The 15,694-nt window shown below is 35.1% G+C and overlaps 4 protein-coding genes and 1 long non-coding RNA gene across 10 annotated transcripts; 3 read left to right on the forward strand and 2 right to left on the reverse strand.

Annotated features, from left to right (window-relative positions):
* Positions 1–1,476: 1,476 nt before the first annotated feature.
* On the forward strand, positions 1,477–4,041 carry LOC113501973. Its single transcript, XR_003401326.1, has 3 exons — positions 1,477–1,630; positions 1,870–2,199; positions 2,938–4,041. It is a non-coding gene; the product is annotated as an uncharacterized LOC113501973 (long non-coding RNA).
* On the reverse strand, positions 3,755–5,708 carry LOC113501968 (NADH dehydrogenase [ubiquinone] 1 alpha subcomplex assembly factor 2). Its single transcript, XM_026883301.1, has 4 exons — positions 5,607–5,708; positions 5,444–5,534; positions 4,742–4,892; positions 3,755–4,415 (listed from the first exon to the last, which is right to left on the reverse strand). Exons 2-4 carry the CDS (start codon positions 5,532–5,534, stop codon positions 4,217–4,219), a joined length of 441 nt encoding a protein of 146 aa, XP_026739102.1. The 5' UTR covers positions 5,607–5,708; the 3' UTR covers positions 3,755–4,216.
* Positions 5,709–6,128: 420 nt separating this feature from the next.
* Positions 6,129–8,231, forward strand: LOC113501969 (uncharacterized protein C45G9.7). Its single transcript, XM_026883302.1, has 3 exons — positions 6,129–6,337; positions 6,410–6,538; positions 6,623–8,231. Exons 1-3 carry the CDS (start codon positions 6,284–6,286, stop codon positions 6,809–6,811), a joined length of 372 nt encoding a protein of 123 aa, XP_026739103.1. The 5' UTR covers positions 6,129–6,283; the 3' UTR covers positions 6,812–8,231.
* Positions 7,031–15,592, forward strand: LOC113501934 (E3 ubiquitin-protein ligase Topors). Of its 6 annotated transcripts, none has more exons than XM_026883257.1 (5): positions 7,031–7,076; positions 10,512–10,728; positions 10,986–11,158; positions 12,235–12,462; positions 12,542–15,592. In XM_026883257.1, exons 2-5 carry the CDS (start codon positions 10,522–10,524, stop codon positions 14,115–14,117), a joined length of 2,184 nt encoding a protein of 727 aa, XP_026739058.1. In that variant the 5' UTR covers positions 7,031–7,076; positions 10,512–10,521; the 3' UTR covers positions 14,118–15,592. The 6 variants fall into 6 exon arrangements, with proteins under 6 accessions (XP_026739058.1, XP_026739060.1, XP_026739055.1 ...); XM_026883259.1 differs by lacking the exon at positions 7,031–7,076 and adding an exon at positions 9,322–9,571; XM_026883254.1 differs by lacking the exon at positions 7,031–7,076 and adding an exon at positions 9,578–9,873.
* Positions 8,337–9,111, reverse strand: LOC113501970 (NADH dehydrogenase [ubiquinone] 1 alpha subcomplex subunit 5). The gene is made up of 3 exons (XM_026883303.1): positions 9,002–9,111; positions 8,661–8,822; positions 8,337–8,581 (listed from the first exon to the last, which is right to left on the reverse strand). Exons 1-3 carry the CDS (start codon positions 9,017–9,019, stop codon positions 8,405–8,407), a joined length of 357 nt encoding a protein of 118 aa, XP_026739104.1. The 5' UTR covers positions 9,020–9,111; the 3' UTR covers positions 8,337–8,404.
* Positions 15,593–15,694: the final 102 nt, after the last annotated feature.

Consider the following 15,694-nt stretch of genomic DNA (forward strand, 5'->3'; position numbering starts at 1 on the left):
CTCAAGTTTGGGTTTTCCGCCTATTTATTCCAATATATAAATTTTGGGCTAGGTCAATACAATAAGTATCTCCGTAACGCGAACATGTTTACATTTAAATGATGATGAAATGTGGAGGCTATAAAAACCATGAGAACATGATATCCTTTTATATTTTTATTGCACCAATATCCCTGTGCCGATAATGGTAGATCGCGAGGTGCTACGCCGGCTGTGGGTTCGATCCTTGCATGTCGTATCTATTTGTATGATCTAGAAATAATTATCCCGTGTTCGGGAAGTCTTGTAAATGGAATATTTATGTGAAAGCAAAAAGACCCTCTGTGATATAAGAGTTAAAATGCTTAGGGCAAGAGTCGCCTTTATCAAATACATATTCACTGATCTTGCTTGAAGTAGTAAGTAGGTACGACTAAATTGGGGTTACTTGACGTAAGTTCTGGGTCCTTTGATGCAATTAGCACAATAAGATGACGATTGAACGTTGATGAATGTGTTGTCACGAGATCAATCTAAACGTACTACCTCACAAATTTATCAGTTGACAACAATTTATAAGAATAGAGTAGGTGACTTTTAATTTGAGGAAGTAACCAAATGGCTACTTGTTAGTGAGGTGTATTTTTTTATTGTAAGAAGTAATGCCTGTGACATAATAATTATGTCACCAAAGGTTCAGATTACGCAATTACAGGCAGTTATTATGCTAAAAGGAAGTAGGTATCGGCAGTCAATTATGAAACAATGCTTTGTTTTAATTTTTTTCCATTGGAGAATATTTTCCATCTCAATGTGGTAGGTATGCTAATTAATAATAAACTCTTTAAAGATAATACTGGACGTTATAAATAACTTTATTTATATTGACCAATTTCGATAACAGAATAATAATTCCATTGTATACCTACCTACCCACTTACCTCTTGTTTATTGATTTATGTTGTGAGTAGTGACGGATTGGAATGTTCGAAAGACGTCAAGAGTATCCTGCTATTTTTATATTCGAGAATAATGGTACTAAATATGTTTTTGAGTTTCACACTATACACGACAACAGCAGAACAATAAACATTTCGCAGGTAGGTTTCGCAAAATTTCATTAACTTTTTTAATATGATAACTTAGTCCATGGGCAAGGCTTAGGTTTGCGCCTTCGCTTTGGTACAATCCGCCTCTGAGCAGTATATATTATGATAACCCGTTCGTTTTAATAAAGTTATAAGGGAAACGTTATCATATTGTTGAACTTGCTCTCTTAGTCATTTTGCAAATGCATTGCAGATATATTAATTTATATTCCATTGTTAACTGCAATCTTAAATAAACTAATTCATATAGATTATGATTCTTCGAAGACAACATAAATGAAAACGTGAAAAGTATTATGTCATAACTCATATATTATATGGAGGGTAAGGACCTTCCCTCATAATTAAAATGTAAATACTCTAATATTTCAAAAATATCTCTCCAGATAGGTATTTATACTGTTGCTTGCACGAATCTGTTGGTCTAGTTTCCTTAAGCGCATGAGGTGTCAGGTTCGAATAGGGATCGCTCCAAAAACTGTGACTACTTTTTATGTTGAAAAATACCTACACAGTGCATCTCGAAGTCAGGAAGTTTGACGGTAAGTCGACAAGAAAGTTTCAAAAAGATGGGCAAATAAAAAAGGACAGGCACATAAATATTATTTCGTTTGTCAGATAACATCTTGATATGGAGAACCTCGTTTATCTCATACACTTATATATTATGTGTTGTGTTATGTGTTATGTGTATTATGTGTTATATATTATTATGTATTTTTTACTACTTTGATTTTTTTTCCCTATACACTATTTAGTCATTTTTTTATGCCAATTTCAGCCTTAGCTTAGTCGATACGTAGTTACTAAACGGATGAGGAACCTGGTATTGGGGATGACGAAGAAAAGTGGGCAGAAATCGTAGATTAACGGAAATGGACGAAAAGGGTATCATTCATGAATAATGATAGCGCTACGTAGTCCGGTCATATTATCTACTCATAAAAGTTTTCCACAGAGTTATCAATCTCAGCTGACAAATACTCTGTCCAGTTAATAGTTTTGTTTGTCTAAGGCGTTTGAGTTGTACAATCAACTACACAACGCGTCTACACCAGAATAATTTTAATAATTTATCTGCTTCCAACCAGTATTTCTAATTTATCAATAGGTAAGTGCACGACCTTTTTCCATTTAGATACTTAATTAAAGATACAGTACAACTCTGTACAACACAGTAATTAATGCAAAATATGAAGAACGAACTAACGTATGGGACATCTTAATTTAACTCGGTAGTTCTAAATCTGATTAGTATTCAATTCACTAACTTCCGTGACATACTTTTACGTAGCTTCCCCTTTTTTATTGCACATGACACATATTCCTAACGAATCAATTTAGGTATATAGGAATGCCATATTAGCTTTAAACTTCGTTCCCAGTTTTCAAACTAGTATTAATTAGAGCACGTGAACTAATCTAGATATTACTACCCCATTGTAATTTCTTTATTTGCACAGTCTGGTAAGAAATTGTATTAAAACATGCAGACTAATATAAAACCCATTATAACTACGTATCTTATCGCCATCAACATTATATTGCAATTGTTACGGTTTTAAGAAACAGATTAGGGGATCAGGCTGTGATTAAATATTACACGTGCTACCAAAATGGCGACACAACATAATTAATGAATGAAGTCTGTAGGTCTAGAGTACATAGGAACAAGAATATTATCTTTCTTTTATTGTAGGTATGAATTTGGATAGACTGTATGAATGTTAAATATACTCGTGTAACGCGAGAGAGCATTCAGTCAATTAAATAAAGCCTATCATAAAAAACGTTCAGGCAAGTCTAAAATCTCTGCTAAAATTATAAAAGGAAAATGTCTGTTTGTCAGTTTGGATCTTTCAAACGTCAGTCGGAATGGCCGAAAACCGTTCCACAGTGAGATCTCTGGTGGACAACGCGACCTCATAGGTCACCCCCCTTAGCTACGAGGCATCGAGAAGAACGAAGATTGTCAATCTTTCACAGCAAAGAGAGAGAAGAATTGATGTGGTTTTCCAAAGGGGATGGTTGAAGGGATGGAGGGTGACATAGGCTATATTGTCTCTTTCTCGCTCCCCGCATCCCTACAATGAGGTTGAATCCATCTGTGACTTACAGAAAATCGCATTCTCTGAGTACAGGTTAATAAGAACATAATTTAATTTAACAAAAAATAAATAAACTTCCGAGATTTCTTTTGTGTTTTCAATGAGTATCCGTGTTACCAAGAATTCAAAGTGAGCGAAGCCTCATGCAAAAGCTAGTTTTGTATCAAACGTTTAAGGTGGTCGAGGTAAAGGGACACAATAAACGCTAATAAGTATACTCTGCGGTGGAGATTATTAGTCCCATATTTTCACAAAAATGTCCCTTCATCGCTGTCTGCTAAAAGGCAGACAGAAAGGCTGCTACAGCGCTCGACTGTCGACTGTCTGATGACCGATCTTCGATGTCGATGTCGATCCGACATATTATGTCGGACTCTCGGCGACTTAAAACACCCCGGGTCCCTTCAATTGCCTGAGCCAGAGCTACGGGGTCGCTCTCTCAATTCGCATGTTGTCCTCGACGCTGACCGACCTAAGCCTGATTTGGGACTATGAAAGCTTCACATTTCATCACTACGTCAATTTATAAATATGAACAATAATAAAACAATAAATTAACTGCATAATTTACTAACCACTAAGAATCACAGTCAACAAGATGTTACAACAAAAAATATTTTTATACATTTTCACATATTTTTTAAAGTAAAAATATGATCCTACCTACTTATATCACTTATAAGTAGCGAATTAAGTAACAATAATGAGGTCTGGTTGCACTAATTAAATCTAGTTCTAACTAGCTAAAACAAAAAATATGAAAATTTAACATTTGGTGAAATTAGATACTTGACCAAACGTAAAAGTTCTATTGCAAGGGTTTTTTATCATATCTTTTATGAACTTATATGAATTTAACTTTTGGGAATCTCGAATTAAAATGGGACAATGTTGTTGTTAATCCATTGCACATGAACTTTTACATTAAATTGGCGCAATGCTACGCCATTTGATATTCCTTTCTACTAACAGCATTCAAAAATATATATCTCATGATCAATTTCGTTTTTAAAATGGTATTTAACGGTTGCTTTTGTTTTCTGCATCTCCGGGTGTGTATTCGGCATAGGTAGGAAATGAATTGGGTCCCCTGTCTGGTACTGATGGTAGAGATCCTCCTTCTGCCAACCTCTTTTGTTCAATTTTCGCAGCATTTACTTTCTTCATTTGAGCTATGGCAACATTCTTTGCTACTTCTTCCTCTGTAGGCGGTTCTGGTCTGGAATTCATAATTTTAAATTTATTTAATAATATAAGAAAACAAAACCTTATCAAATAACTAAAACCACATGGAATTTACTGAATTGGATTACATTAATGTTTAATAGAGGTTTATAGATATAAGTTTATAACCATGAATTTTGAAATAAGGTGCCAATAATAAATTCCCACATTATTTAGCTGCATTATTGTAACACAAAAAAAATATGTTTGAAAATGTAGGTTCAAAAGGTATTCATGTATTCAAAAGAAATTCTGTTGGTTGTTATTTTTATCATATTTATTATTTTTCTAGTCTTTCCTTTTTTATTTCTTGATATTTACCTTCTCATCCTCAACCATGCTTCCCATTCTGCAGGTATGGGGTCTTGAAAGTCCAGTCCTTTTGCTGGGTCATACCATCTTGTGGGTTTCCTCTTACCAACACTAGGATCTGCCGGGATTTCATAGTAAATATTTCCAATGTAATCTTTGCCTGTAAATAAAATACTGGTTAGAATGTGCAGTTACATAGTTCACATACTTTTCACTACAATAATGAAAACTGGTTATCTACTGATTTACAAATATTTGTTTTTATAAATATTGTGGAGTGTGAACTTTTGAATGTAACTTAAGTCATAGCGGTTTCTGTGCTGACCAACTAGCCATTTATTTGAACCATGCAGTAGACGTTTTGGAAACTTGCAAGGAGTCCTGTCGTCTGAAAAGAGCATGTACTTAAAGTCAGTAGCGGGTGTGATGGCATTTATTTAAAAACTGTATTCCACATGAATAATGTAGATGGATATTTACTACTGAGCAAAATTGGTCATACACATTATGAAAATAATAATATTTTATATATTTCTGTAATTTTATCACTGCACCAGAAATAGTTGTATGTCATAGACTCATAGTAAATGGTCACATTTGCATTCCTGGAAATCACAGTAGTAGGGCTCCCTTCTCCCTTCTTTTCTCCCTTCCTTTTCTATTAAAGTATTATTTGTAATTCTCATTTTAACAAAATGTAAGGCAATTTACCCATATGATTTCCTCTCAGTTGGCGCGGTCTGAACGAGTTGATAAAATTTCTTAATACAATCCCCCATACATTTCTATGCTGCCCGGACATCTGAAACATAGAAATTGGTTATTAAAAATCTATTCAAAATCAGAATAACATTTACATAAACTGAGAAAATACCGTGTTTGTTGATAGGAATAAATCAGCTGTACGGAACAAACGTCACTTAACTAACTGTCATTTTCATTGACATGCTTGTTTATTGTGAAAGCTGGGGTCGTTAGAGGTCAGTTTAGGGTTCCCACGATTGCCTTGAAAAATCCCCTTTTAAGATAAATTTATCGATACACATCAGAAGATTAATATTTAGTTCTATTATTCAATCAGATATTTGAAGGCCCTCACTTCACTTCACTTCACTTCACTTCTAGCAAAGTCGATGTTCTAATTAGTTTAATTACCGCCTTACCTTTGTTATTTATTTACACTTTTAATTAATTATATCAAGTCATTACTTTCTATAAAATCGCATTTATTTTTTGTTTTGTCAGGAATTTAAAGTCGATGAAAGTCGATTGTGGCCAACACTATTCGTCATAAATTTTGCATAAATCAGTCGAATATACTATAGATTACCTGTGGTCTAAACACCACACAAAGAACCTGACAAAGTAGGACTGGGCACATCACTTCGTTCAGCATAGTACACATCCAAGTTCATCCAACACTTTTGACTTTTGTCATTTATTGTGGCCTGACTTGCGTGCGTGAAACTTTAAAGAAATATTATTGTTTCTAATCTTCCGATTCGTACTCATTATTCTTGGCACGGGAAAGTTAAAAATCAACTGTTCACCATGGCGAAGATGGCATTTCAACACCAAGCTGGAACGGCTATGGAGTGTCTAAGTGTAAGTTTTAGAGACCACTCCCAGTTCTGTTTGTTAAAATAAGTTTCTTTGAAGCTCTTATTATCTTTTTAGATACCGATAACACTCCAAAAAGAAGCTGGCGTTGACTCAGAAGGCAGAGAAGTTATGAAATGTGGATTTAAAATTGGCGGTGGAATTGATCAGGATTTTCGCAAAAGTCCTCAGGGATACACTGACAATGTAAGGAAATTCAGTATTTATTTAAATATAAATACCCATTCTTGTCATCCGTATTCTTGTTTTCTAATAATATTGGTGTTTCAGGGTATATATGTGACAGAAGTACATGAAGGAAGTCCTGCTGCAAAATCTGGTTTAAGGATGCATGATAAAATACTACAGTGCAATGGTTACGACTTCACGATGGTAACCCATAAAAAAGCGGTTAGTTACATAAAGAAACACCCAATTTTAAATTTGTTAGTAGCAAGGAAAGGTGTCACATCTACATAAAACTGTTTGTTCACCAACCATCTTACTTATAAACATTATAATGTGTTGCTTAAACTTGTAGGTTTAATTATCTTTGGACAACACTTATTTAAATGATAACATTATTGTAAATAAGTTTTGCAGTGATAATTTACAGGAATTATCTTTAAAGATAAGATGATAGATAGTTATATTGTTGTATATGATTTCTTTTTGTATTATGCATTTCCTTTATTGTGAGCCATGTAGCCATGTTCGAAGATACTCAAGTTCTTAATTAAAACATGTAAGTCAATCTTTTTTTTTATAAACAAAAGATTGTACTGTTTGTAGGACAGTGTTATACTGATATTAATGAAATAATTTATTTGTGTTTGATTATTAAAAAAACTTTCTAACAAGCTAGGTATGATTATGATATAGAATGTTTCTACAGTCTTATCCATGACTTGATGTATGACTTCACTTGTTTGTCCAAGTATATTTCCGATATGTAGAAAACAGATTCAGGTTTTATTTTCTTGTTTAATGTACCATAAAAAGGTTGGCATATAAACATGTGGATACATTGTTTTCTTCCCGGCATGTTTGTTTATTCCATGGCAGTCCAACATGTTCTTAAAAAAATAAAGGCCTCAAATGAAATTATTAACTTGTAACAAAAAACATAAAGTTTATAAGTAAATTGGTCTATTGTTTTAAATATTGAGTTAAGGGTGATAAGAGCACTGAATTAGTATTATATGACAAGTGATTATTATAATGTTATTTATTTTTTTATGTAAGATTTAGTTGTAGAGTATTTTGTATTACTTTTAAACATGCAACTTGTAAAACTGTCCTATATAGTACAGCGAATTACTAAGAGGCATTTCAGAGTATTTATATTAATGAGTTACCAATGACATATTTTTATACAAATAAAACTTGCATTTACATCAGCAGTTGTCCATTTATACAAAATTTAATGAAATCAAGTATTTGTCTCGGAAAAGTTACTTAGTTAAGTATTTATTAGTGGTTACATTTGAATTTGATGTATAAAATTTATGAATTGGTTATTTTGATACTACCTGCTTTACTTGCAAATATTTATAAATATGTAGTTACCAGTAAATAATAATATATTCTCATCCCCCTGTAACATTTATATGAAGTAAACACTTGAAAAAATTAAGTGTTTCGTAAGTAAGATTTGTATACTCCACCATGTCACTCACCACTTTAAACAATTTTGTTGGTAAAGCAGTTTTAGTATGTTTAACCTTAAATTGTTATGGCTCAGTTATTTCATATTCATTAATAGATTTAATTAAATGTTACAAACATTTGTACTACTTAATGGTTTACACTGTGCCAAATAACACTGCTACATCTATTAAATTTTTTATATTTCATTGAACTGAATCATGTTAGTTATAATAAAATGAAATAAACTATGTGTTTTATGGTTTCAATCAGAATTTATTCACTATTAAATACCTACAGGTACACTTTGAGGCCATAAAAGGATTAAAATTTACTGATGGTAAGGTAAAAACAGGCATAAACAATAGTATTATATATTTATTAATAAAATTACTAAGAAGTTGTCTAACAAAACATTGAGTACATTTAAGCCTTTGTTGGAGGCCATTCCCACTGGCCCTTGGGTGGCTTAGCAATAAGTGGCTCCCACGGCTTCCAGTTCAACATTTTCCTAGCCAAGTTCAGTTCATTTTCTGCCTGGATAATTAATTCTTCAGCTTGGCCACAGTTAATTTTGGTTTCAATCTCATAAACGTCTTTAGTCTGAAACATGCAAAGTAATTAGTATTTCACCATTATTATGGTAATTCTTTAGCAAGATTATAGTACAGTATTACTTTACCTGTTTTAAGACAGCAGCTCTCTCACGAACAATTTGTTCAGTGTACTTTCGGTATGCAGCCTTTTCAGGCATCTTCTGCAGGACTCGTAGAATCTTTCCGTATAGAGCGCCGAGAGTGTGGTGGGCATTTGGCGCTACGGCCATGCCCACAAGGCCGGTGGTCTAAAATCATAAAACATGACCGCTTTTATTAAAGCCACCAAGAAAATGTTGTTTACGAAATTATGGACAAGAATACTCATAGGATGAGTATTTTATTAAATGTAAGGTGGAAAGTTACGTTGGTTACAAAGGTATATAATTTGGAAAGCATTTCGCTAGTAAATAGTAATGATAATTACCCTTTTCAGCATACCCATTGCAATGATTAGATAACACAATAATGTATAACTTTAGCCTGCCTGCAATCACAATGTGATTTGACAAATTGACATGACAGTGACACTCACTGACAGGAACTCTGTTCCAAAATCAAATTCAAGACTTGTGGCAATTTCTGAACGTTTAGGTAGATCTAGGTTCAGACCTAAAATAAAACCTGAAAATACCGTCGGGAACTTCATTTTCCCAATTTATTGAGACCTATTTTTTATTTATGATGTTCATGAAGTCTTAAAGCAACGGATGTCAGTAGTCTTTTTCTGCCTTTTTTTATTCACTCAACCATGTTCCAAATCTTTGAATATTGGTATTACTCAGGTCGATAAAGAATTAACGCACCAATATACGTACTACATGCGTTGTGTAGTAATTATCATTTTGTTTCATTGAGATTTGCGTTAGTAAATTATAATGTGTTTCTGTTCAAAGTTATTCTTGGTTTCTGCCACAAAAAAAAAATCTTTGAAATGTCTATGACGCATATACCTACTACCAATGTCGGTAAAGAAATAAAGAATTCAATAAACTAGGTACATACCTATTACCACTACCTCCTACCAACCAGTTTCCATGTGTGTGAACGTGTTTACTATAATGCGTTATTGCGGACTTGTGTTTTTATTCATGTTATAAGGAGTAGCCCATGTCGGTAGTGATATTCACTATTAAAATCATGACTATGTGGATATATAAATGTGTTTTGACTTAGTATTACGTTAAAAAATTGCATTATTAAGATAAAATCGAATCTCGGTGATCGAACTCAGGTACTTAGTCCTCGTCACGTCACAATTCACCAGAAATCTGTCAAGATCACTCACATTGTCAGTAGGTACGTGAGTATTATCAACTCGTGAACATCCATTTTATGTGGAAAATATGTTATGCACCGTACTCATTACTTATGTAGTTGACAATTGACATTAGTGTCTAGTGTTCTAGTGATAACTCTGTGATCGGAAGTCTGATTCTGACCTGTCACTATTCACATAGATTGTGTATGAATCAAACACCTGCTCAGACAGGCACCATCATAACTTGTAGGTAGGTACTCAACTCAACAAAAAACCTGGAGTTCAATATTTTCATCCAAGTCGTCTTCCAAGCACTAACTATTTCTTTAATCTTCTATTAATGATTTATAGATGCTCATTTGCTAAAGCAAACGATATTAATTTGCAGAAAAAGGTTTTGCTTCTGATTATGTTAGGTAAACTCCATTTGTATTATATCTGAGGAAAAAAAAATGGATTCATACCTCTATACTTTTCAATTACATAGTTTTATCAACTTATTGATTACTGGTCCTTTCCTGACCATAGGCCTCCCATATTGTAACTAGTGTGATTACACATCATCCCAGTTTCTAGTGAATAGCATCTATCCTGTTCTATAAATAAAATAGAATATATCATCAAATCAGCAGATCAATTCATAAACTTAAAAATTAATCCTCTTTGGTATTCTTAGGTAAGCAGCCATGGAGGCTTTATCTACTGCACAGGATGACAGTTCTGGTGCCAACCCTAGTAGTGTGAAGAGTGATGACAGCAGCCCTTGTCCAGATCGAGCCACAGGGTCCCCGCCTCCTAACTGTGCTATATGCCTTGGTACCTGCAAGAACAAATCATTCACGGACTCATGCTTGCACCAGTTTTGTTTCTCATGTCTTCTAACTTGGAGTAAGGTAAGATATTCAAGTTTATTTCTAACTTAACATACCTATGTATTGGATGAAATACTTTTCAAATCAAATATATCTATTTCCAAAAATGTGACACAAAGGTTCAAAAGATTTTCCGCATCAAGTCATGATGAGAGATTATGAGGAGAGTTAATCAAATCAGCTAAGTCAGCTGTTTAAAACAGACAGAACTACTCTAAAGAGGTCAGTTGAATAGAGAATGTAATGAATTGATTACCAACATTACAATATCATTTTAGGTAAAAGCTGAGTGTCCACTGTGCAAGCAAGCATTCAGATCAATTATTCACAATGTGCGTTCCAACCACCAATATGAAGAGTACCTGGTGGTCCAGCGGCAGACAGAGGCAGAGAACACCAGCCGCATTGATATCGACAGAGTCACTGCAGCTACACACAGGTTCAGATACAGGTACAGGAATGGACCTGGCATTTTTTTTTCTTTTCTATCACGCAAGCTTTGCCCTCAATGTTTACAACATTATTGGAGAGTTTTGCTGTATTAATTTTATTGAGACATAAAGCCTCATTTTAGATATTTTTTGTTTTTATGTATAGTATTACATTTGGATATATTTACATTAATGTTAAAGTTAATTAAATAAAACCTTATTTTTGATAACATTAAAAGTCATGGGAAAAAGGGGTAAAAGGTTTACAGCAAATAGCTTAAATATTAAAGTTCATGAATCACTAATGGCCTTAATATTTTTATAAATTATTGCACAATAATTATGGGGAGTTATGCAACCTCTGAAATTTGTGCTGCCATCCCTGAGCTGTAGTGATATATTACATTTATTAAGAAAAAAAACAATAAAATTCCATTATACTTGTGTCCTAAGCTAAGGTTCATAGTAGGTGTGAAGCTAAGGTGTATGCAATTGTTTACATGAAAGTATTTATCATTTCATAACATACATTTTACACACTCACTAGTAAGATGTATTTTTATCTATATGCATAGTCATTTTCTTTATAGTGAATGACTTGGAATTATTATATGGTTGATGAGGTTGCTAGCTAGATAAAAGCAAGGTCTAATACTAGTTATGATGTATAAAGATGAGCAAGAGTTAGCAAAAACCAAGTCAAGTGAAGACGGACTCGGAACAGTGAGGGTCCCATACATAAAAGTCTGAAGAACTTTTTTTTAAGAAAATGGTCACTCCTCAAATTTTTGTTTGTACTTTTGCTAAGACTCAATTATTGACTTTTATTATTTGTTAAACAAGCAATAGAAATACATCATCTGAATATTTAATTTGCCTAGCTAGATCTGCTCTGTAGATGTAGCTTATAGCCCTTTGCCTATTCCAAAAGAAGTTATAGTCATCATATAACAATAACTTTCTGAGCTATGATGATTTATTCGCTGCTACCTTCTTGTGTATACCTAGAACACTCCTCCTATTAGTAATACTTTAATAATGATAGTGTATGTATTGTTTATTGTTTTGATGTCATAATTTGGTGTTGTTATATCAGGACCACGTTCACTCTGCCGCGGAGGGAGACGATTGCCATCCAGCAGCTGCTGCGCCACTACCCGTTCATGGCGGACGTGTTCCCCACGCCGGCAGCGCGCGCCCCGGTGGCCCGGCGGCGACGCTCGCCCGCCTCCTTCCGCCGCACGGTGTACCGACACAACTTGTGGGCGCGCCCGCTACCTGACTTCACCGGACGCTACAGGGACTGCACACCTGACTTCTATCGGTAACACATATTCAGAACTGCTGTTCAACATCAAAATTAGCAACCAACAGGATTATGACTCTTTTTTTTTTCTTTTAAGGTACAATGAGACACAGATGATCCGTTTAATGCCATGGCTCAACAGAGAACTCCATTATTTGCTGAATGAAAATATTGGCCACATAGCCTACGTAATGTCACGAATTCTGGATTTACTTCCACAACATCATATTAATTCACCCGAATTTAGAGAGGCCATGCATAGATATTTTGGAGACAGAACTGATCACTTTCTACATGAGTTGTATTGCTTCGCCTCTACTCCATATGATATGACTGGCTACGATCGGAATGTACAATACACAACTGACAGCAGGATATCAACCATGGTCAATGAAGTCATATCGAGCACTGACTCTGATGCAAGTGTGGACTCGGATATTGTAATGGTTTCAAGTTCTGAGCCTGCCGAACCGCCCGCGGGACCTTCTCGGCTCCCGGCACCTGCATACCCGCAGAGCTTCATTGCACAGCCTTCCACTAATAATAGTGTCATTCCAATCGAAACTATATCCCAATCAGACACCGATGATGATTCATCCGAGGTTATGGTCGTCGGCTATATTAAGCCTCCTCAGGACAGGACTCCTGAGATCGTGGACCTGCTAGGTTCTGACAGTGATGTCATCGTGCAAGACAATCCGCAGCCCGAGACCAGTGAGCGGCCGTTGCTCGAGACAGTAGAGGCAAATAGGGTCGCCGCAAATACAGTGAAGCTGACACTGAAGCGGCACCTGTCTCAGGCGAGCGAGCTGGCGGACAGCGACTCGGACAGCGACGGCTCGTACCAGCCGCCGCCGCCGCCGCGCCGCCGCCGTGTGCGCTCTCCCGCTGCTCCCACCACCACGGACTCCGCGCGAAGCACGCCGGCGCCCTCGCCCGCGCCCACTTCCTCCTCCTCTTCAGACGCCGCCGATTTCTCGCCCAGCTCCACTTCTACCTCCACTGATGAGGATACTGATAACTTTAAAGTAAATCTTAATAAAAGGAAGTACAAGAAGAAATCAACCAAAAGCAGTAGTAGCAGGTCTAGTAGAGATCGGAAGAAAAACAAAAAGCGGTCCTCCTATCACAAAGAAAAGAAAAGTTCTCAGACTTTGGAGAAAGATAAACGGAGTAAGCGTAAGTCACACTCAGGAAAAGGCGTAAAGTCATCGAATAAAGTAAGAAGTAATGAGCGGAGTTCCGCACCTACGGAAAACGTTCAGCCAGCTTTAGATCAACCTAGCACTAGCGGCATCAGCGGTTCATCGTCTAAAGACGAACGCAAAGCTAGCAAGGAGCGAAAACGGAGGCGACGCGATAGTCGCGAAAATAAAAGACTGAAAAGTGTTGTTAATGTTATGTATAATAATAAAAATAATGAAGAATCAAATTCCAGTGCGAATTTTAGTAATTCGTCAGGTACAGCCGCTACTAATAACAGGTCTGACGTCGAATCTGTTCCAGGAACTCCTGAATCTCGACCTCGAGCAACTCAAACAGACCTCTCTTACAGTCCTGTATTCCCAGCTGGAGCTGGTATTCGTGGTAAAACAGAATCCTCGTCAGATTCCGAAGACAACTTACCATTGAATCTTACGTTACAGAAACTAAGTCCGTTTTCTTCCTCGTAAAGGGTCGTATGTAAATTATTATTGTGATAAATTATTTTAAACTAAACCATTACAGTAGCGTTATACTTAAAATAGTTAAGTCACATTTAATGTTAAATATTCTATAACAGCGACATATGCGTCACTGGAGAAGAATAACCAAAGCTAAGCTCTGTGACTGCTAATGAGTGTAACTATATTAACTATGAACACTAGAATTCTTCAAAAATATTTAACTTGTATGTAGAAGGTATCTGAGGATACGTGTTAGATAAATCATAACTGCTTATATTCCCTGTCACATGTTATCGAATAATTTGGCGTAGAATTTTTAAGAGAAATTTATATGTATACGGTATCTTGCGAATTTTTGGAGACACCTGATCCCCTCTATGTTTTTGTATCTTATGATAAAAAAGCGTACATACAAGTAATAGTGTCCAATATTGTAATTTGTTGAAACGAAACATTGAAATTGCAATTTTATTTAATAGCGCCTACGATAAGCACTTATGCTTCTTATGTATTATTTTAAATTATGATTCCTTTTGTGGATATTTTTGTAAACAGTTGATTGAAACGACTATCCTCTAAGTGCAAACAACCACGAGGGCCGATTTCAATATAGCTATCGATGTTTTAAGCAACTTGAGGCAAAGATGTATTTTGGACGAAGGTCAGAATTAGCATCTAGTAATCAACAGATACATATTGAAACCGAAAAACTATAGACCAAATGAAACAGCGAGTGGTGAGTTTTGCTTGTGACTGAATTTACTTCAATGTAAAATTTAAAATATTAATAAAATATTCTTGTTTTAAACCCGCGTATAAATAAGTCTAATTCGACTTAATTTACAATTTCACTAAGTACTTCTTGTTTTCTTTAAAATACGGGTATTTAAGTAGATTATGAATTCTTTTTAATTTAAGAACCTCTTTTTTGACGCCGAATTGAATCACTTAAAATATTGAGTAATACACTGAATCCCAGAGGCATGTGATGGGACATGGTAAGAAAAATGTGAGTAGTCAGCTTGCACACAGTAAAAATGCGATTGTTCTGTGGGAGCCCATTCGTCAAGTCTCTTGTTTTGATTCATGTATACTTGAAGCAATATTTTTCATTTTTTATGTTAATAAGTAGTTATGATCAATTTATAAGTTGTGATATCTATTGCCGTGTAAATAGAACTGTTTTGAATACAATTTAAATGAGCCGTTTATTTTTTATCGTGCAAAATATCTTAATGATGTATGTTGTAAAGGATATCAGTGGGTATGCATTAATTATAGCTTTGCTTTAGGATCCTATGACATTTTCTGTAAAAATCTATTTATTGTTTAGATTCCTTAACGAATTAGACGGAACACCTGATGTTGGATGGAATAGGAGGTTGCCGTGTAATGGCAGTATAGTGTCATCTAATAAGGTTTATACAGCGGTATTGTACCATACTGGTGAAGCCAGAAAAATAAAGTGATGTCTAAATGGATTACTGTTTTTTCACTTCATTTAAAAAACCTTCGTCTACAGCTCCCCACGGAAACTTGAAATGGACCTTTTGAACTACGCTTTTCTATACTAGAATACTTCA

This window comes from Trichoplusia ni, chromosome 16 (assembly GCF_003590095.1).
Source record: "Trichoplusia ni isolate ovarian cell line Hi5 chromosome 16, tn1, whole genome shotgun sequence".
Classification (NCBI taxonomy): Eukaryota; Metazoa; Arthropoda; class Insecta; order Lepidoptera; family Noctuidae; genus Trichoplusia; species Trichoplusia ni.

Coding starts and splice junctions, on each gene's coding strand:
- LOC113501968 (XM_026883301.1), bottom strand. CDS start 5,534: ATGTCCGGGCAGCATAGAAATGTATGGGGGATTGTATTAAGAAATTTT. Junction 4,893..5,443: donor ACTGAGAGGAAATCATATGG/GTAAATTGCCTT, acceptor TTTTATTTACAG/GCAAAGATTACATTGGAAAT. Junction 4,416..4,741: donor GCATGGTTGAGGATGAGAAG/GTAAATATCAAG, acceptor TATGAATTCCAG/ACCAGAACCGCCTACAGAGG.
- LOC113501970 (XM_026883303.1), bottom strand. Junction 8,582..8,660: donor GAGCTGCTGTCTTAAAACAG/GTAAAGTAATAC, acceptor TGCATGTTTCAG/ACTAAAGACGTTTATGAGAT.
- LOC113501934 (XM_026883257.1), top strand. CDS start 10,522: ATGGAGGCTTTATCTACTGCACAGGATGACAGTTCTGGTGCCAACCCT. Junction 10,729..10,985: donor GTCTTCTAACTTGGAGTAAG/GTAAGATATTCA, acceptor ATATCATTTTAG/GTAAAAGCTGAGTGTCCACT. Junction 12,463..12,541: donor TGCACACCTGACTTCTATCG/GTAACACATATT, acceptor TTTTCTTTTAAG/GTACAATGAGACACAGATGA.
- LOC113501969 (XM_026883302.1), top strand. CDS start 6,284: ATGGCGAAGATGGCATTTCAACACCAAGCTGGAACGGCTATGGAGTGT. Junction 6,338..6,409: donor CGGCTATGGAGTGTCTAAGT/GTAAGTTTTAGA, acceptor TTATCTTTTTAG/ATACCGATAACACTCCAAAA. Junction 6,539..6,622: donor CTCAGGGATACACTGACAAT/GTAAGGAAATTC, acceptor TTGGTGTTTCAG/GGTATATATGTGACAGAAGT.